Consider the following 21185-nt stretch of genomic DNA (forward strand, 5'->3'; position numbering starts at 1 on the left):
CTAGTGTGTCTGTAAATTGTGTTTTTCAACAATTTCTGTTGTTTGTATCCATGGAAAGATGCACAGGGGGAAATTTTGTAAATAAACTGAAGTGAGAGAAGAAAGTACCGGAAACAGATTTTCCGTTTTGGCGGTAAAACTAAATACAGAAACGAGTTCGGAGAAAATTTGCGGAGGTAGTACTGTTTACTTTTTTGTTAAAACAGAATTTTCTCCTTCTTCACATCTTTTTCTGTATGTTCATATTTTTTTTTATTTTTTCTTATATACTAATTCGTATATCCTTCCGATTAGGAACACTATCAATATATTATATGGGCTTAAATCAGCATACTTTAAAATTATATTTATATGAAAATCCAAGTTGTCTTAAGGTTCATGTGGACCCTATGGCTGAAATGGCCGTATTTTCACCTCAAAATTTACTCTGAGTACAGGCAAACCTGTGCATCTGGAAAAGTTTTAAGGCATAGCATGCCCTAGATAAATAGAATTCAAATGCATTGTATGATTTAGAAAATTCATAACTTAACTGGATAATTTTTGCCGTACACTTTTTTTCGTCCCTGCAGAAGATGATAAAATTAACAAACAGTTGAGTTTACCTTGATATGGTCCACTCAGGTACACAGTTCAGATCACCAATTATTGTCAGGTATCTATTGTCCATCTGTTGTCCATGTCATTTAATACAGCTCACTCCAATTATTACCTGTGGGGAAGTTCTCAAACCTGTTTCCCAACTTAGTTTATTTTGGCATCTTCTGGAGGAATGAAAAAAAGTGCAGGGCAAAATCCTGGTAAGTTTTTATTTTTCTAAAACATAAAACATGTTTAAAATTTATTTATCTAGGGCATGCTATGCCTGAAAATTTTTAAAGATGCGCAGGTTTGTCTGTACTCAGAGTAAATTTTGAGGCGAAAATGCAGCCATTTTAGCCATAGGGTCCACATGAACCTTAATATCATGACTATAGTCTATAGTATACAAATCCTTGTGAAATCTAAAAAAAAAAAGATAGATCCATAAGTAATTATATTATAATTTTTTTTTATGTGTAACAGGAGAGCACAATCCCCTCTGGTCTACTAACATGACTAATGAAAGGAAACAATCACATCACATATATACTTTAGTTGTGACTTAATCGTGTTTAGGCGGGGTCATGGCGGACGTGTGCCCTCTAGAAATATATGCCTTATCCAGTCAGGGGTGCTACTTAAACAAGTGATTTCAGAATCACTTCTTCAAGTGATTTTGACGGTGAAATATTAAAAAAAATTCTATAAATAGACACAGACGTTTTGAAATCACTGAAACAAGTAATTTGAGAAGATCACTTCAATAAGTGTTTATAACTTGTTCTTGATATTTTTCTTATAAGCTTGATTTTTTTATTGGTAAAAAGACAAGAATTCCATTGAAAAAACAACTATGTACATCTAGAAATTGTATTTTGCTTGATAAGCCTGTCAGTTTTTACAATTTATTTAAAATATGCATTTTCTGGAATAATTTGTAGATCAGGACATAACCTTGAAGTATATCATTCTAACTCTAAAGAAAACCAATCAGGTTACCTAATATTGTTGACCTTTGTCTGATAGTCAGAGTAGTTAATGAATATTTGATTACAGAACAATTCCCAAGGGTACTTTTAAAAGCTTTAGCGCACTAACTTACTGCTCAAGCGCACTGGTGAAGTTAATATCCATAGAAAAAGGGATAATTGATCTATGTGGGAAAATTATAGAAAAGTTTGTGAAAATATGGAAAATCAATGAAATTAGCATTTGAAGATCAAAGGAAACACCAAAATCACTTAAATAGGTGATAATGAAATCACTTGTTTAAGTAGCACCCCTGACTGTTATCCCTTATCCCGGCAGACCCCAGAATATGCCCTGCACGAACTATTGACGTCATACAACAATTACTTTTCCATTGTGGCATCAGATATTCAGATATTTTGTATTATGACGTCAAAATTTTGTGTTGTCCAGTAATGGGGATAAATAGCAATAAGGTGTATTGCAAAGCATGGGTTGTCCTCAGCTCAAAGTATCTGTTAAGACGCCGAAAATGAATGCCGTCACATTCCAACCGTTTTAACATTCAAAGAAGTATATAAAACATGTAAAACAGTATAAAGTTTAACAGAATCAACGTGATTACTAATTAACAAATCTACAGTGTACCATATAAGTTCTATAAATATCATATACTTCCAAAGGAAGTTGTGAAAGGGGTACTGTGTTTGATGACAAATATCATAGCCTTTTAGCATGTTTAGCAGTTAAAGTAAAACAGTTGTTACATTATAGTTGCGGTTTTATAAACAATTACAAAACAATTAAGTAAGGTCTTGAGAAAAGATGTCAGATAGTCTGTCGGAAGGGGACAATAATGGATGACCCGTGTTAAGAGAGAGCAATATCTCTTGCATGTAAAACCCTTGTAGATTTTGAAAAATAGCAGGTTGATATGCTGCTAAAACATGTAAAAGGCAGCACTCACACCTGCAAAGTGGGTATTGATATAAATTGTAATAACTAGTTTCCCAATCCACTATAAATAAATATGTTTAAACTACACAGTCAAGGACCCTGCCCCCTGAATATATTTGATTGACTAATAGTAATGTTACACCAGTTATCAAGTAACCAATGACATAACATTCGCTTGATTTTATTTTATATGGAGGGTCAGCTTGTGTACTCTTGATTGTCTCTATTCTACTTGTGTTCAGTCCCTTTTTCTGGTAAATATATATTTTATAGAGGTAGTCTCAATGAACAATGATGAATAGAAACTCACATATTTCTAGTTTATTATGGTGATTGTAGATTGTCAGGGATGGATTGGGGCGGTTTTAGCTTAAAACTTTAATTTCTCGCTAATTTTACCACAAAATATTTCGCACCATGCTTCTACATTCATGACATTGCACCCACTCTAGAAGAACATTTGAATAGTTTTGAAAATTTTACGCTCCGCTCTGCAAAAATTTAAGTTTACCTATAACCTATAATCCTGGATCTGCCCTGTTATAAAGTTCACCTCACTTTATTACCATATCATCTGTTACAGTAATTTTAATTGACAGATCAGCAACTCTCACATGTCTGCATGTTCTTAAATAAACATAATTAAATAGATCAATTGAAGTTCTTATACACATGTTGGCATTCTGTAGTCTGACCATCAAACGATGTACTTGTTAATAAATTAGTTATAGAAACTGGATTGTATTATTACATAGCAAATATATTACATGCCCCTGTTAAAGACATATCTAAAACCACCTCTGGACTACATGACAATGGACAAAGATTCTTTGAAGTGCTTGCATGCTTTGGTTGTATACATGTGTGATAAATTGCCACAGTGAAAAATTTGAAAGGAGGGACAGCAATTCTAACATAGATATGTATAATCTTCTGATATTGTAATGATCATGATAATGTTTGGATAGGAGCAAGAACATGATCATTGTTGATGGTTCATGACCAAGGAGACAATGATATCTTTGATTAGGATAATTTAAATTTGTTACAAGTGTTTGATTTTAACATAATCAGTCATATCAGGGGTACTACATTTTTGTACTTGTACAATGTACAAGTAATCATTATTTACTTGAAGAAGTAAATAAAATATACTTATATATAACATGTATAATTAGAAGAAGTACAAACAAAATATACATAAATAGAAGAAGTTAATAAAATATACCTATATAATTAATATAAAAGTTAATTATAATGTTTGAATAATCTCCCCTGAAATTTGGATTTTTATTTTACAATCCCACAAAAATTCTCAAGTTTTTAGATGTAAAATCATGCCATTAACAATTTTTCTCAGGTAAGGCCAAAAAATATAATACATGTGTTTCCCATAACCCTACCTACCCTAATTTTTAGGGCATACATTGTACCCTAACACTTTTTATGCCATTTTGGAACCAGAACTGCATGTTAAAGTCAGAGTGATTTCCTAGTAGTAACCAGCTAGAAAAAAATTGTTAAGGACAATAAAAATGATTATGCTGACTGGTGGATTGGCCTTGTTAAAGGCCATATAGTGTCCTATAGTTGTTAATTTCATTTGGTCAGTTGTTATGATCCTGGAGAGTTGTCTCATTGGCAATCAAACCATCTTCTTTTTATATGAAAAAGCATCATAATACATTTGTATCAAAGATATGCAAACAGTCGGAATATTTGTTGTGATGACATGAGCACTTGTCTTGGGCAAGTTAAACTCCCCTAAATTTTACTTGTCCAGAAAAAACATGAGAAAAGTGACTTGCCCTGGATATCCAAAGAAATATTGAAGTATTCTACAGCATGTACAGTAAGATTGTATGATTCTATAAATTGTTTTTTTTCTCACGATCGATATATGTTTGTGATATATTTGATTATAAATATGTAAGAATAAAAGAAGGTATGGGATTAAGACTAATAAAGCAGAAACCCAACAACAACACAAATCGAAAGGTATATATGTAGATTGGTCAATTTTGCAATGTTCTTAAAAATGATAGCCAGTAGGTGCATGAAGTTTTGAATCCAGTAAACATTGGAAAATAAAATGAACACCAAATAATAGATCATTTTACATATATTTTATCAATCCCAGAAAAAACATATTTTATCATGTTTATTACCCACGGAAATAAACGAATCATGAGTATGGGAAATAAAACAAATTTGTAGGTTGAAACTGTAGGAGTTGTGACCACAAAGTGAAACATCATGAAAAATATGAATTGTCCATGCAGAAATAACCATAATAACAGGGATAAGAAAAACTTAAAAACAAAAATCCTCATACAGTATGACAGACAAATGATATGCATGAAAACAAACAAAAAACAAAAAATCATGATATAAAGCAGTTTCTTTTATTAATGTGTTTCAATTAAGACTTGTTTATACATTGTATATACATAATATACATGATATATACCTTATCTTATGCAGAAAGTTGGAATAAAGTGACTGCACTACTAGTTGCAATTAGAGTGACAATTGTGTGTTGTATTCATCAGATTCATATGGATGTTATTGTTTGAAAACATACTTATCATGCTGATTACTGGCAGTTTTGTTTAATTGTCTTTTTTCCTCCAATATAGTGGCAGCTAGGTGTGTATTGTTTCATACATCATGAACATGGGTTAACATCTGTTTTACTTTTATCACTTTCATTGTAGAAATGGACTTTCTGGAAGTATTAGAGGCTAAAAATCTGAGTAGAAACACATCAGATAACACACAACTGACAGTACAAAGACTAGTACAGTTAAGAAGACAAAAAGATGCTCTCAAAATTCAGTTACAGACTGTAGAAACTATGGTAAATGTCCCTTGATAAAATTATTAAGATCTGTCCACCTTTCCATGGAAACTCTTTTTGATTTAGTTCTAAGTATTTTTTTTTTTAATAAACCAACTACAACAAATGTTGTGCTGTGCTTACAAGCACTTTGATTATTAATATAGTCAAATCATTTCATGTATTTACACATGTATCCCTTTTTCAAAATCTTTTACTGTTTTAACTTTTTAGTCAAAAACATCTGTGATATATATTTTTTTTCTTCAAAATCAAATATCTTGATATTAAGCTACTTTGCTGTCAATACATGTACATCTTATGTTAGCAAAGTTCTGCAAGTTTGTACAAAATTGCCAAATTATTGTTTTAAAGTGCTACAATGTGCTATATATATAATATAAATAAGAAGATGTGGTAGGAGTGCCAATGAGACAACTACATATAATTATATAAAACTGCCAATACTGTATTGTTCTAACGTCCTACAAGTATATGATATACATGATAAAGCTGTACTAAGGGTTTTTGTCTCCCCTTGAAAGAGTATGCTGTTTCTTGCGTCTGCGGCATCAACAATTTTATTGGTTTGTGATTAGAACAGGAACCTCTAGTGGTAGGTCAATGATATTTAGTATTTCAATGTACTTCAATGCAAGCCCTCTCATTGATTAAATTATTACTTAGCGGCTTTTATCGTGATTATTTGATTACCGGTTCAAATATTTCATGATAATATTTGACTATTTGATCATGTTGATGATCGAGGACTGTATTTTTAGCTAACCTGGCCCAAAGGGCCAGGTGAGCTTTTCCCATCACTTTGCGTCGAGCTTCTGTCGTCGTCCGTCGTCATTAACTTTTACAAAAATCTTCTCCTCTGAAACTACTGGGCCAAATTAAACCAAACTTGGCCACAATCATCATTAGGGTATTTAGTTTAAAAAAATGTGTCCGGTGACCCAGCCAACCAATCAAGATGGCCACCATGGCTAAAAATAGAATATAGGGGTAAAATGCAGTTTTTGGCTTATAACTCAAAAACCAAAGCATTTAGAGCAAATCTGACATGGGGTAAAATTGTTTATCAGGTCAAGATCTATCTGCCCTGAAATTGTCAGATGAATCGGACAACCCGCTGCTGGGTTGCTGCCCCTAAATTGGTAATTTTATGGAAATTTTACTGTTTTTGGTTATTATCTTGAATATTATTATAGATAGAGATAAACTGTAAACAGCAATAATGTTTAGTAAAGTAAGATTTACAAATAAGTCAACATGACTGAAATGGTCAGTTGACTGGAGTTTTGCCCTTTATAGTCAATTTTTAACCATTTTTCGTAAATCTTAATAATCTTTTACAAAAATCTTCTCCTCTGAAACTACTGGGCCAAATTAATCCAAACTTGGCCACAATCATCATTGGGGTATCTAGTTTAAAAAATGTGTGGCGTGACCCTGGGAACCAACCAAGATGGCTAAAAATAGAACATAGGCGTAAAATGTAGATTTTGGCTTATAACCAAAGCATTTAGAGAAAATCTGACATGGAGTGAAATAATCTATTAAGTCAAGATCTATCTGCCCTGAAATTTTCAGACAAATCGGACAATCTGTTGTTGGGTTGCTTTTAGTAATTTTAAGGAAATTTTGCAGTTTTTGGTTATTATCTTGAATATTATTATAGATAGAGATAAACTGTTAACAGCAATAATGTTCAGCAAAGTAAGATCTACAAATAAGTCAACATGACCAAAATTGTCAGTTGACCCATTAAGGCCACAATTATCATTGGGGTATCTAGTTTAAAAAATGTGTGGTGTGACTCTGCCAACCAACCAAGATGGCCGCCATGGTTAAAAATAGAACATAGGGGTAAAATGTAGATTTTGGCTTGTATCTCTGAAACCAAAGCATTTAGAGCAAATCTGACAGGGGAGAAATTGTTTATCAGGTCAATTTCTATCTGCCCTGAAATTTTCAGACAAAACAGACAACCTGTTGTTGGGTTGGGTTAGTAATTTTAAGGAAATTTTGCAGTTTTTGATTATTATCTTGAATATTATAATAGATAGAGATAAACTGTAAACAGCAATAATGTTCAGCAAAGTAAGATCTACAAATAAGTCAACATGACCAAAATTGTCAGTTTACCCCTTAAGGAGTGTAAAATGCCCTTTATAGTCATTTTTTAACAATTTTCATAAATTTTAGTAAATTTTTGTAAATTTTTAGAATATATTTTCCACTGTAATTACTGGGCCAAGTTCATTATAGATAGAGATAATTGTAGCAAGAAGAATGTCCAGTAAAGTAAGATCTACAAACACATCATGATCACCAAAACACAATTTTGTCATGAATTTATCTGTGTCCATTGTTTAATATGCACATAGACCAAGGTGAGCGACACAGGCTCTTGAGAGCCTCTAGTTTATTATTCTTGTTTAAAAAAAATAGTTATAGATTTTGTATTTCCATGAGATTGTTTCGCCCTGTACCTTCAGTCATGGTTCATTGCCTTTGAATATTTTGCATATAACTTACATGATAAAGTATTACTATTTTAATATAACATTTTCATTTTACAATTAAGATTTAGTACATTTGAAAATTCTTCTCTTTCATTACAATTTTAAACATCAATGTAAAAGTAAATAAGCAGTTTTTAAAATAGATTTCAGAAAACAATGTGTCATTGGAAGAAGATACTCCAGAGAGAGATACAGAGGAATTAACTGATGTAAAAAGTCATCATCGTGAGTTGTCTACCTTGATGGATTGTTACAGATTAACAGGTGATCAGATGAAGTGGTGTACAACATAAAGCTAAAATATACAATTACCTGTCAGTAAACTTTTAATATTGAGAACAGAATGTGTCAAAGAGACAACAACATGGTTAAAAGCAGAAAACACCCCACCAATGGATCTTCAACACAGCAAGAAATCCTGCACCAGGAGGCAGGCCTAAGCTGGCCCCTAATAAAAAATGTGTACTATTCCAAACAAAACTCCAAAATATATTAATGAACCAAAATTTAAAAATAAACATACCGTAAATGACTAACAAAGTCAGATGCTCTTGACACGTACAGAAATGTGGCGGGGTTAAGAATATTTTGTCCCTTTTGGAGATAACCATATGGCCCAGACCCCTGATCATGGTTCATAGACCTTTAAACCTTTTCAGTTTTGCAAGTTTTAGTATGTGTTTATACCAACTTGAAGGGAACAACTTTTAATAGATCAATGTTATTTGGTCGGCATGCAATTATACAAGCATTTGAATTTCTCATTTTCACAGAGGTAATTTTGCCCTGCACCTTCAGTCATGATTTATGTACATTGAATGTATTGCATAGTTACACTTTACATGTTCAGGTGTTGAATTTTTAATTTTATAATTTCTAGTTCACCTGGCTTGAAGGGCCAAGTGAGCTTTTTTCATCACTTGGCGTCTGTCGTCTGTTGTCGCCTGTCGTTGTCGTTTTACATTTTGAACTTCTTCTAGAGAACCACTGAATGGAATGAAATCAAACATAGCATGAACCTTACGAGGTGCTGACCAAGTGTTGTTACTTTTGCCAATCCATCATCCAAGATGGCCGCCAGCAGGGGACTTAGTTTAACATAGGACCCTACGTGAAATGCATACAAATGCTTTCTTTTAGAGAACAACGGAATGGAATGAAACCAAACATAGCATGAATGTTCCTTACGAGGTGCTGACTAAGTGTTGTTACTTTGTAGCCGATTCATCATCAAAAATGGCTGCCAGTGAGGGACTTAGTTTCACATAGGACCCTATGGGAAATACATACACATGTCTTCTTTTAGAGAACGACTAAATGGAATGAAATAAAACATAGCATGAATGTTCCTTATGATGTGCTGACCAAGGGTTGGAACTTTGTATTCTATCTATCATCCAAGATGGCTGCCAGCGGGGGACTTAGTTTAACAAAGGACCCCATGAGAAATACATACAAATGTCTTCTTTTAGAAAACCACAGAATGGAATGCAATATTGAACCAAATTTTATCTTTTTAGCTCACCTGGCCTAAAAGGCCATGTGAGCTTTTCTCATCACTTGGCGTCCGTCGTCCTCGTCGTCGTCGTTAACAATTTTTCAAACATCTTCTCCTCTGAAACTACTGAATGGATTTGAATGAAACTTAAAATGATTGTTCCTTAGATTATCCTGCACAAAGTGTGTGCTTCGATTTTTGATCCGTCAAAAAACATGGCCGCCGTTACTTAAAATAGAACATAGGGGTCAAATGCAGTTTTTGGCTTATATCTCAAAAACGGAAGCATTTAGAGCAAATCTGACATGGGGTAAAAATGTTCATTAGGTCAAGATCTATCAGCCCAGAAATTTTCAGATGAATCAAACAAACCATTGTTGGGTTGCTGCCACTTAATTGGTAATTTTAAGGAAATTTTGCAGTTTTTGGTCATTATCTTGAATGTTATTATAGATGAAGATAAACTGTAAACAGCAAAAATGATCAGCAAAGTAAGATCTACAAATAGGTTAATATGACCAAAATTGTCAATTGACCCCTTAAGGGGTAAATGTCCTTTAATGACAATTTTTTACAATTTGTTCATCATATTTGCTAACTTTAAAAAATCTTCTCCTCTGAAACTACTGAATGGATTTGGATGAAACTTAGCATGATAGTTCCTTAGATTATCCTGCACAAAGTGTGTGTTTCGATTTTTGATCCGTCAAAAAACATGGCCGCCCTTACTTTAAATAGAACATAGGGGTCAAATGCAGTTTTTGGCTTATATCTCAAAAACGAAAGCATTTAGAGCAAATCTGACATGGGGTAAAAATGTTCAATAGGTCAAGATCTATCAGCCCTGAAATTTTCAGACGAATCAAACAAACCATTGTTGGGTTGCTGCCACTTAATTGGTAATTTTAAGGAAATTTTGCAGTTTTTGGTCATTATCTTGAATATCATTATAGATAAAGATAAACTGTAAACAGCAAAAATGATCAGCAAAGTAAGATCTACAAATAAGTTAAATATGACCAAAATTGTCAATTGACCCCTTAAGGGGTTATTGTCCTTTAATGACAACTTTTTCACAATTTGTTCATCATATTTGCTAACTTTAAAAAATCTTCTCCTCTAAAACTACTCAACCAAATTCAACCAAACTTCATTTGAATGATCTGTAGGGTGTATAAAATAAAGTTTGTGTTTTATTTTCTATTTCGTCAAAAAACATGGCCGAAGGCATTGTTTACCAGGTGAGCGATTCAGGCTCTTGAGAGCCTCTTGTTTTATATGATTTCAAAAACCTAAATCAGGTGAGTGATTCAGGCTCTTGAGACCCTCTAGTTATTATACTATCCAAATTGCACAAAGGTGAGAGATAACTCTTGGTTTACAGGTCATTTTTTCAAGGGACTTGTAGGAGCTTTCTAGCACCTGTATCTATGCATAGCAAAACAGTTTTTCGTTTAATAGATATTATTGATTTTTGTTGCAAACCGAGCAAACATTTCTTTATAATTAAATTAAACAACTATATTTACACATTTATATATAATCATTTTGACATATTTTAGGATTTTCAGTGTTTTCTGTTGACAATACCAATATTATATTCAGTTATGACACATCACACAAAGGCATTTGTCATGAGACCTTTTACTTAGAAATTCAGGATTTGGAAAACGAGAATTTCAAGGTGATGAGACATTCTTTTCCTGGTTTTATTCCTGTCTTGGATTTAGAAGAAACATTACTGAAAGTAGACCCTAGACAGTTTCTGCTCAAGCTAAATGATTACTTGTTTGCATTTATTACTAGAAGAGAAGAGGCAAAAATTGTACAGGTAAGCAAGTAGATTAGAAACAGACTTTTATAAGTTAAAATCAATCTTAAAATTTGGAATACAAATCAAGCTAACTCTTTGCCTATGGTGAAATTTAATATTGAAATGTAAATCATATATAGTAGAACCCACATGGCAACATCGATTCTCTGTGTCTGTGAAGGAATGTCTAATGATGTCACACTGTGAATATGGTGATAAGTTTTCTCTGGTTGCAATTTAACCTTTCTGTCTGAACCCATCATTGTTTTCTGACTGGTTTAATTATACGCCCGTGTGCCTGGTTGATGTTTAATGGTTTATAGGTAATTTGTGCGTTTCTCCTTTGATGTGTAGTACACATTGTGTACTCCCTGATAATGGCAGTATCAATGGACTGGTCGTGATATGAAATTATTGAATGCACTATTTAAGGATCTACTTTCCCTTTCATTCACAAAATCATATGATTTTTTTCCGCAGAAACACAAAAGTTTTTGGTGAATGAAACACTTGTCATTGTTTGAAACTTTCAGAAAAAGTTAGTTTAGCCTTTTTATATGACTGCAAACAATTTTTCGTATAATGGTATGTTGTTGTGTTGTTGTTTGTGTCATCCTGGTCCGAAGACATATTATAATTAGTTTCTGGACAAAAACTTTAGTTTAATTGAATGGATCTCTATGATAGCGATTCATGCTCTTAAGAGCCCCTTGATTATATTCATAGTCTTTTTTTTCTAGTAGTATACTTTTAAGCTGTTCAGTCACTATAAAGTGTTACAATTCATATTCAAATGCAACAGATAAATAGTGAATAAAAAGGTTCCCCTTTGGCATGAAACATGAAATAAAATTGAGAATGGAAATGGGGAATGTGTCAAAGAGACAACAACCCGACCAAATAAAAAACAACAGCAGAGGGTCACCAACAGGTCTTCAATGTAGCGAGAAATTCCCGCACCCGGAGGCGTCCTTCAGCTGGCCCCTAAATAGTTTGTGGGACCATCATATATAAAGGATATGTGGTTTCATTGTCAATATATATGGATATTCATAGACCAAAGTCCAAAAAAACAAATTCAAATATGGATCCAGGATACATTTAAATAAAAGGGATGACAGGGGCCCCGTTTGGTGTGGAACAGGTAAAAAGTCTACATTAACCATAAAATAGCCATTGACTTTATAAGGAGTGACCCAGGTAGCCTTCCCCTAAACCTGCTTCTGAAACAAAAGGTAACCACAGGACCTTCAATGTTTCATATTTCTCGTTTGGTTTGTAAATAAATGACATGAATTAAAAAAACAAGAATTTTAAGTGAACGAATATAGACCAATGTTTGAAATGATTATGCAGATTATTTGGAGTGGGTGGAGTGTTATTTTTTTTTACCCAAGTCAGAAAATTATTTAGAAGTTTTTCAACGGTAGACCAACTTTGAAGTTAAATGGTTGTTCCCTAACGGCAAGTTTAGAAAACAAAAACAGATACTTTAAATCACTAAAATGATTAGAAAGTCAAGTTAATTATCATGATAATACTAACAAGTAAAATTTTGCAGATATAGGGGATTGGAGGCTAGGGGTCCTGATCCTGAAATCCAGGGCTTAAAAACAATCCCAGGCTTAAAAACATGAAATCCTGAGGTCTTGAATTTAAAGAAATTTAAATCCTGACATCCAGAAATTTCGAAAGGATCAATTGTGAAAACCTTGAGCTTAAATACAGCCGATGCAGGAGTGCTGATAAAGAAAGGTCTGACCCCCCTTTTAGAGGAATGATTACACTCAAATGAGGATTTGTTTACCCTCTTTTGTGTTTTGTGTAAAATCTTAAGAAGATGTAGAGAAACTAAACAGACTAAATGATAAGCAATATAAGTTCAGCAAAAACAGAGATAATAATCATGAATTCTATTAGTGTCTACAATGTTTGAGAGTGTCCTATGTTGAATATGCAGAAAGACCAAGATAAGTTACACAGGTTCTCATTGTTTTAGCCACTAATTTAGTTTTGACAAAGTCTATATACAAGCCTAAAGAAAAATTGTAATTTTGTATTATGTTTCCTTGTTCACACTTATTCCCCAAGTACTGGAAAAACAGGAATCCAAAGAATTATGATGAATCCCCAGTATTATCTTTTTAAGCACTATATATATATATTTATTAGTCTTTGAAAGCTTTAGATGGCTATGATTATTTTCAGGGCAAACTAAACGTAGATTACAGTGAACCTGTTGACTTTATTGAAATAAAGATAGGAAATTCTTCAGATATACTTCAGCTAGAATTCCAGTTAACATACACTGATCTACTTCACACAATGCCGACAAAGACTAGATTAACAGTTATTGTTAATGGTGAGTACATTGACCTTATAAACACTATGTCAACACAGACTAGATTTACTGTTATTATTAATGGTGAGCACATTGATCTTATAAACAATATGCCAACACAGATTGGATTGACAGTTATTGTTAATGGTGAGTACATTGATCTTATAAACACAATGTCAACAAAGACTAGATTGGCTATGATTTTCAATTGTGAGTGCATTGACCTTATAAACACCATGCCTACAAAGACTAGATTGACTATGATTGTGAACTGTAATGCATTGACCTTATAAACACCTTGCCAACAAAGACTAGATTGACTATGATTGTCTATTGTGAGTGCATTGACCTTATAATCTTGCCAACAAAGATTAGATTGACTATTAATGGTCAATGGTAAGTACAGTGACCTTATACACACCTTGCCATCAAAGACTAGATTGACTATGATTGTCAATTGTGAGTGCATTTACCTTATAACCTTGCCAACAATGACTAGATTGACTATTAATGGTTAATAGTGAGTGCATTGACCTTATAAACACTATGTCAACAAAGACTAGATTGACTATGATTGTCAATTGTGAGTGCATTGACCTTATAACCTTGCCAACCAAGACTAAATTGACTATTCATGGTCAATGGTGAGTACAGTGACCTTAAAAACACCTTGCCTTCAAACACTAGATTGACTATGATTGTCAATTGTGAGTGCATTGACCTTATAACCTTGCCAACCAAGACTAAATTGACTATTCATGGTCAATGGTGAGTACAGTGACCTTATAAACACCTTGCCTTCAAACACTAGATTGACTATGATTGTCAATTGTGAGTACATTGACCTTATAACCTTGCCAACAAAGACTAGAAAGCAGTGGCATAGCTTGCATGTATGCTCAGATGCTCAAGCATCCACATCAATTTGACAAAAAAAATGTTTTTTTTCTTTAATAATTATATAATGACAGTTGACAGCATATACACATGATGGTATCCGAATGTATATGAGAATATGAGAATAGCTTCCAATCATTTCCGAAGCCGTATGCGTGGTTTTTCCTTTATGTAAACAAGATGGATAAAAAAAATCTGAAACATCATATTCTAATATTGTTTTCCCCATTTGATTGGGGACTTTCCTTTTTGAATTTTCCTTGGAGTTCAGTATTTTTGTGATTTTACTTTTTTCTTTGGCACGAAAGACGACAACTCTATTTGTAACGAAGTTATTTTATTCCAGGATTCACAAATACCCTTTTCCATCTAGGTACAAATATTAATGTTGTTTTCAATAAAAGATCAGAGATCCAATGTCCCCCGCATCCAAGAAACATTTTTATGTACAAGAGGGCAAAAACTAAACAAAGCACTTTTTCTTTTTTTAAATTTATATCTCGAGAGAAAAAGCTTCCAAACAAATACAATGAGATTTGCATTTATAATTTATATTTACAAGGGGCATGTATTGGTCAAAAATATTTGATCAGGATTTATACTCGCATGTGTGAAAGACATTGCTGCATGATGATATAAGTTTCACAAAAATCTGGCAAGAATTGTACAAATGACAGCGCTAACAAGACTGGACGGACGGAGGCCCGGTATTTCCATATCCTCTCGCAGCAATGAGTTAAGACAAGTAATCAAAAACCTCTTTGGGAAGCTAAAATTCCAGGAAATGAGGGGGTGTCACTTCGGTTCCTATATTCCGAAGTTCCATATACAGAAGTGCCGCTGTATTAAATGGGTTTGTTTTTGAGATGTCAAATATAAGATTTGGTGTGAAACTTTACATTAAATATTTCTGAATTTAGTGATGGTAGTATTGTTCATAAAATTCTGTTGGAAATATAATTTATACCAAAGGGTATTTTGAAATTAAAAACGAAAATCTAACCAGTGTCGGATTCTAGGGGAATACACTGACATGCATACAGGAAAAAAATAATTTTCTGCATAAAAAAGTCCCGAAAGGTTTTTGCCTCGTTCCCCTCGGCGACAGTTCGCATCCACATCGTTCCAACCCTGGCTACGCCACTGGAAAGACTATGATTGTCAATTGTGAGTGCATTGACCTTATAACCTTGCCAACAAAGACTAGATTGACTATTAATGGTCAATGGTGAGTACAGTGACCTTATAAACACCTTGCTAACAAAGACTAGATTGACTATGATTGTCAATTGTGAGTGCATTGATCTTATAAACACCTTGCCAACAAAGACTAGATTGACTATGATTGTCAATTGTGAGTGCATTGACCTTATAAACACCTTGCCAACAAAGACTAGATTGACTAAGATTGTCAATTGTGAGTGCATTGACCTTATAAACAACTTGCCAACAAAGACTAGATTGATAATGATTGTCAATTGTGAGTGCATGGACCTTATAAACACCGTTCCAACAAAGACTAGATTGACTATGATTGTCAATTGTGAGTGCATTGACCTTATAAACACCTTGCCAACAAATACTAGATTGACTATGCTTGTCAATTGTGAGTGCATTGACCTTATACACACCTTGCTAACAAAGACTAGATTAACTATGATTGTCAATTGTGAGTGCATTAGCCCTTATAACCTTGCCAACAAAGACTAAATTGACTATGATTGTCAATTGTGAGTGCATTGACCTTATAAACACCTTGCCAACAAAGACTAGATTGACTATGATTTTCAATTGTGAGTGCATTGACCTTATAAACACTATGTCAACAAAGACTAGATTGGCTATTAATGGTCAATGGTGAGTACAGTGACCTTATAAACACCTTGCCAACAAAGACTAGATTGACTATGATTGTTAATTGTTATTGCATTGACCTTATAAACACCTTGCCAACAAAGACTAGATTGACTATGATTGTCAATTGTGAGTGCATTGACCTTATAACATTGCCAACAAAGACTAGATTGACTATGATTTTCAATTGTGAGTGCATTGACCTTATCAACACCTTGCCAACAAAGACTAGATTGACTATGATTGTCAATTGTGAGTGCATTGACCTTATAACATTGCAAACAAAGACTAGATGATTGTCAATTGTGAGTGCATTGACCTCATAAACACCTTGCCAACTAAGACTAGATTGACTATGATTGTCAATTGTGAGTGCATTGACCTTATAAACACCTTGCCAACAAAGACAAGATTAACTATGATTTTCAATTGTGAGTGCATTGACCTTATAAACACCTTGCCAACTAAGACTTGATAGACTACAAGCCTCTACAATAACTTTTTTTTCAACTTGTCCAGTAGGACAAGTACATACCAAAACTTACTTGTCCGAATGAAATTGTAACTTGTCCAAAAAAAATCTCAATATTAACCTTTTTTGCATTTCAAGTTGATTCAAGGAACAAAATAAATAAAAAAAAATTGAACAGAATTTGATTTATATCCTTTGAAATACTTTTAAAAGATAGGAGCCATGAACAACTGAATTCAGTTGTGTCACATGACTTAGGTTCTAGTTTTTATCAATGCTAAAGTCTCATCATACATTGCACATGAGGCACCATCTGATTGGCCTCTAAATGTACACTCATTTGATTTTTATCCTATTTTTTTAAAAGTTGAAAAAAGTTTATTCAAATGCAATCAATAAAAAGAATATGAGGTATGATTGTCAATGAGACAAAAGACCAAATGACACAGAAATTAACAACTATAGGTCACTGCATTGCAAGTATTGTTTTTTCTACATAAAGATCAAACATGATTTAATGATTTTCATGGTAAATAATTTCCTCATTCTTATTTAAAAAATATGGTATGGACATTGGTATTAATTATTATAAAGCAACAAAATAAGGTAGGAAAAGAGGTTCTGATTTGTCTTAGTCCAGAAATGTCTACTGCCTTGCCAAACTGTCTATTAATCATGTCTAAGAAATATGTCTCCTACGGTGCCCAACTGTCTATTAGATTTGGAGCCAACCATTTCCGAGCTGGTCACGAACTGTCTTTTAAAGTTACCTTATCTAAAAAGGGCATGGTTGAATGGGATCGGTAAGACTGGTTTCAGTTTTAAAAGGAATGATGTCAAACAAATCTTCTTTTCTTGTTTTTTTTTGTTTTTTTGTTAATAATTATACTTTGTTCATCAAAGTTGGATTAAATTTTTTTTTCTGCAGAATGATTCTACTTGTCCCATCGACAAGCTTGGTATAGCTTTTACTTGTCCGACCTTTTTTACCTCTGGTACCAGACAATCGGACAAGCGTTATTGTCGAGGCCTGGACTATGATTGTCAATTGTGAGTGCATTGACCTTATAAACACCTTGCCAACAAAGACTATATTGACTTTGATTGTTAATTGTGAGTGCATTGACCTTATAAACACCTTGCCAACAAAGACTATATTGACTTTGATTGTCAATTGTGAGTACATTGACCTTATAAACACCTTGCTAACAAATACTTGATTGACTATGATTGTCAATTGTGAGTGCATTGAACTTATAAACACCTTGCTAACAAATACTTGATTGACTATGATTGTCAATTGTGAGTGCATTGAACTTATAAACACCTGGCCAACAAAGACTAGTTTGACTATGACTGTCAATTGTGAGTGCATTGACCTTATAAACACCTTGACAACAAAGACTAGATTGACTATGATTGTCAATTGTGAGTGCATTGACCTTATAAACACCTTGCCAACAAAGACTAGATTGACTATGATTGTCAATTGTGAGTGCATTGACCTTATAAACACCTTGCCAACAAAGACTAGATTAAATATGATTTTCAATTGTGAGTGCATTGACCTTATAACATTGCCAACAAAGACAAGATTGAGTATGATTGTCAATTGTGAGTGCATTGACCTTATAAACACCTTGCCAACAAAGACTAGATTGACTATGATTGTCAATTGTGAGTGCATTGACCTTATAACCTTTCCAAAAAAGACTAGATTTACTATTATTGGTCAATGGTGAGTAGTGACCTTAAAAACACCTTGCCATCAAAGACTAGTATGACTAAGATTGTCAATTGTGAGTACATTGACCTTATAACATTGCCAACAAAGACTAGATTGACTATGATTTTCAATTGTGAGTGCATTGACCTTAAAAACACCTTGCCAACAAAGACTAGATTGACTATCATTGTCAATTGTGAGTGCATTGACCTTATAAACACCTTGCCAACAAAGACTAGATTGACTATCATTGTCAATTGTGAGTGCATTGGCCTTATAAACACCTTGCCAACAAAGACTAGATTGACTATGATTGTCAATTGTGAGTGCATTGACCTTATAAACACCTTGCCAACAAAGACTTGATTGACTATCATTGTCAATTGTGAGTGCAAGCTCTTTTTCAAAGGATGCCAAGTATACTAGTCCACTTCACAAAATTCCACCAAATACTGTATTAACTGTAATTGTTAATGCCTAATGGAAATAGCTGATCCATTTCTTACAATGCCATCAAAGACTTTTTACTGTTATTGTTAATGATGAGTTCACTATTATATCTCACATGTAGTGATACTATGTGATAGTCAGGCAGGTTTTATTGGCTCATTTGTAAGGTCAATTGTTCTATGTTTAGTTTTTGTTATTTTGATCTGTTTTTCAAACATGTCTAATACTATAAACAATAGGTCAACTATATTTGGTGTATTGAATGATTGTACTGGTATGTCCTTCTGGCAATCATCATTTGCACACTAGCAATGATATTTTAACTCCGTTACCATGGTTACTCGAGTCATATTTAGTTGGACAAATCAAGAAGGCCCATATGTTTCAACCAGTACAGTCTTCTTCATTGGCACATTTTTTATTTCTAACAACATTAAATGAAGCAATTGTCAGTAAAGCAGACAAGACATTTCAGCGTGTGGACTCGTAATAAGGTCTGTTTCTTAGATACTATATGGTATGGGTATGATTGTAATGTGTATGTGTCTGTCTGGCATGGTTCATTTGACAATGACCTCATATGCATGAATCATTGATAAAGTCAACTGTTTGTGATGGTTGTAGTAATCAAACCTTATATTATACAAAGGTCATCATGAATACCTGTTTGTCAGTTTAAGGATCATAGTTGAAGGATGTACATCTTTTGTATTTTTGGTGGTGAATAATTGTCTTATAGTCAAACATTACAGATCTTCTTATCTGATATCAATAACATGAATAAGATTAATCTTAGTTGTGATGATTTATGAAAATGAAATAATCAACTCTCGTCAGAACCATTTAACAAGGTGCTATAGTAAGCCTATCAAATACAAGTATTGTTACTATATATATGTGTGCTCCTTTAAATTACAGCTTGGCCATTTGTGTACAGGACTCTTTTGATATATATACTGTACTTTTATATAAATATTAATGTATTTATCTGAATTACAGATGATTCAGAAGGGCATGGTGTTAAGCCAAAGGAAAAACTTGTCAAAGAATGGAAAAACAACTTACAAACAGAACTGCTGACAGATGCAGTTTTTAATATTATGAAAGATTACAAAAATCTCACATCTTACCAGTTTGACAAATAGAATATTATATATCCCAAGCTGTAGCTTTTCTGCTATCAAAGCAAAAAATAAAACGAATGGAACCTGTTATGTTGTCTATGGATGTTCCCTCCAAACATACATTGTTCCTAGAGAAGACTCTTTCTAGATGAGGTAACCACCTATAGAAGCAATTTTAGAGACTGGAATACATATTTGATGTGTTGCTTTATGATAACCAAATATAGATGATGAGACTAATTGATAATAGTGGATATGATTATGGCTACAACATTGCCATGTCAATGATTTGTGTGTTTTCCTAGCAAGAGACCAACTGTTTATCGTTGGAAATTGGACAGAAAACAAATAATGTCGTAGATTAAAAGTGTCTCCCAAGACTTTTTTTTAATAAACCACTTTTGAGAAAAGTTTTTATATTTTTCGTGTAATATTCTTATTAGGACATTGTTTAGCTATGTATTTAATGATATCAATTATATTGCTAGTATAATAATTCCATCTTTTCTTATTTATTTCACTGAAATATATAAAAATAACAATAGGTGAATGATCTTTGTTTGATAAGAAAACTAGTTATCTTGTTTGCACAATTTCCCAGCAAGTTCAACTCAAATCTTCAATATGATGAAGAAGTAAAAAGAAATCTCTCATGTTTCATATTCAAGGAACTTGTCACATCTTTGCAGTAGGTCTATCATTGTATCCTGTTTGACTTCAATGGTCATTAGACGTCTGTTCATGGCATCTAGTTTATGTTCAAGTTTGGTATTTTGCTCTATTATAACATGTAACAACTTAATAATCTTGTCGTTATCAGGAAAATTGGAACCTGCATACATTGTTGGTTGTGTTGGTGTAAGTGATGTGGGTGGTACTGTTCTGAAGGTAGAAACTGATGGTCTGCTTGTTGATTCAGATGGTCCAGTTTTGGAGAGTGGTACTTTTCTGGAGGTTTTTGATTGCCTCTGAAATAAAGTCAAATTTTTTTTTAAAAGTCTATAAATGAGGGGAAAAGAAGCTATAAGATTGATATCTTACATTGCATCTCTTATTACAATGGTATTATGCACCTCAATATGAAAAATCTTTGCCTCAACCGCATATTGCCATGAGACAACTTATCTAC

The 21185-nt window shown here is 33.2% G+C and overlaps 2 protein-coding genes and 1 long non-coding RNA gene across 8 annotated transcripts in view; 1 reads left to right on the forward strand and 2 right to left on the reverse strand.

The window, feature by feature from the left end:
- LOC143054090 (E3 SUMO-protein ligase NSE2-like) overlaps positions 1-153 on the reverse strand; it is a 45075-nt gene extending 44922 nt beyond the window's left edge. Inside the window, exon 1 of one of the 2 annotated variants that reach the window (XM_076226985.1) lies at positions 1-153. The gene's annotated coding sequence lies outside the window, so the exon portion shown is untranslated. The other variant, XM_076226987.1, reaches the window with a different exon arrangement.
- On the forward strand, positions 34-20469 carry LOC143054089 (centromere protein O-like). Of its 5 annotated transcripts, none has more exons than XM_076226980.1 (6): positions 34-176; positions 5226-5368; positions 8025-8145; positions 10942-11210; positions 13401-13554; positions 19932-20469. In XM_076226980.1, the coding sequence occupies exons 2-6, from the start codon at positions 5228-5230 to the stop codon at positions 20075-20077; spliced, it is 831 nt and encodes a 276-aa protein (XP_076083095.1). In that variant the 5' UTR covers positions 34-176; positions 5226-5227; the 3' UTR covers positions 20078-20469. The 5 variants fall into 5 exon arrangements, with proteins under 5 accessions (XP_076083095.1, XP_076083096.1, XP_076083099.1 ...); XM_076226981.1 differs by lacking the exon at positions 34-176 and adding an exon at positions 177-234; XM_076226984.1 differs by lacking the exon at positions 34-176 and adding an exon at positions 654-800 and having other exon boundaries at positions 8025-8106.
- LOC143054091 (uncharacterized) overlaps positions 20414-21185 on the reverse strand; it is a 7958-nt gene continuing 7186 nt past the window's right edge. Inside the window, exon 3 of the long non-coding RNA XR_012971563.1 lies at positions 20414-21024. This is a non-coding gene — a long non-coding RNA (uncharacterized LOC143054091). The remainder of the gene's footprint in view (positions 21025-21185) is intronic.

This window comes from Mytilus galloprovincialis, chromosome 12 (assembly GCF_965363235.1).
Source record: "Mytilus galloprovincialis chromosome 12, xbMytGall1.hap1.1, whole genome shotgun sequence".
In the NCBI taxonomy this organism is placed as follows: Eukaryota; Metazoa; Mollusca; class Bivalvia; order Mytilida; family Mytilidae; genus Mytilus; species Mytilus galloprovincialis.

Coding starts and splice junctions, on each gene's coding strand:
- LOC143054089 (XM_076226979.1), top strand. CDS start 773: ATGAAAAAAAGTGCAGGGCAAAATCCTG. Junction 801..5,225: donor AAGTGCAGGGCAAAATCCTG/GTAAGTTTTTAT, acceptor CTTTCATTGTAG/AAATGGACTTTCTGGAAGTA. Junction 13,555..19,931: donor ATTAACAGTTATTGTTAATG/GTGAGTACATTG, acceptor TCTGAATTACAG/ATGATTCAGAAGGGCATGGT.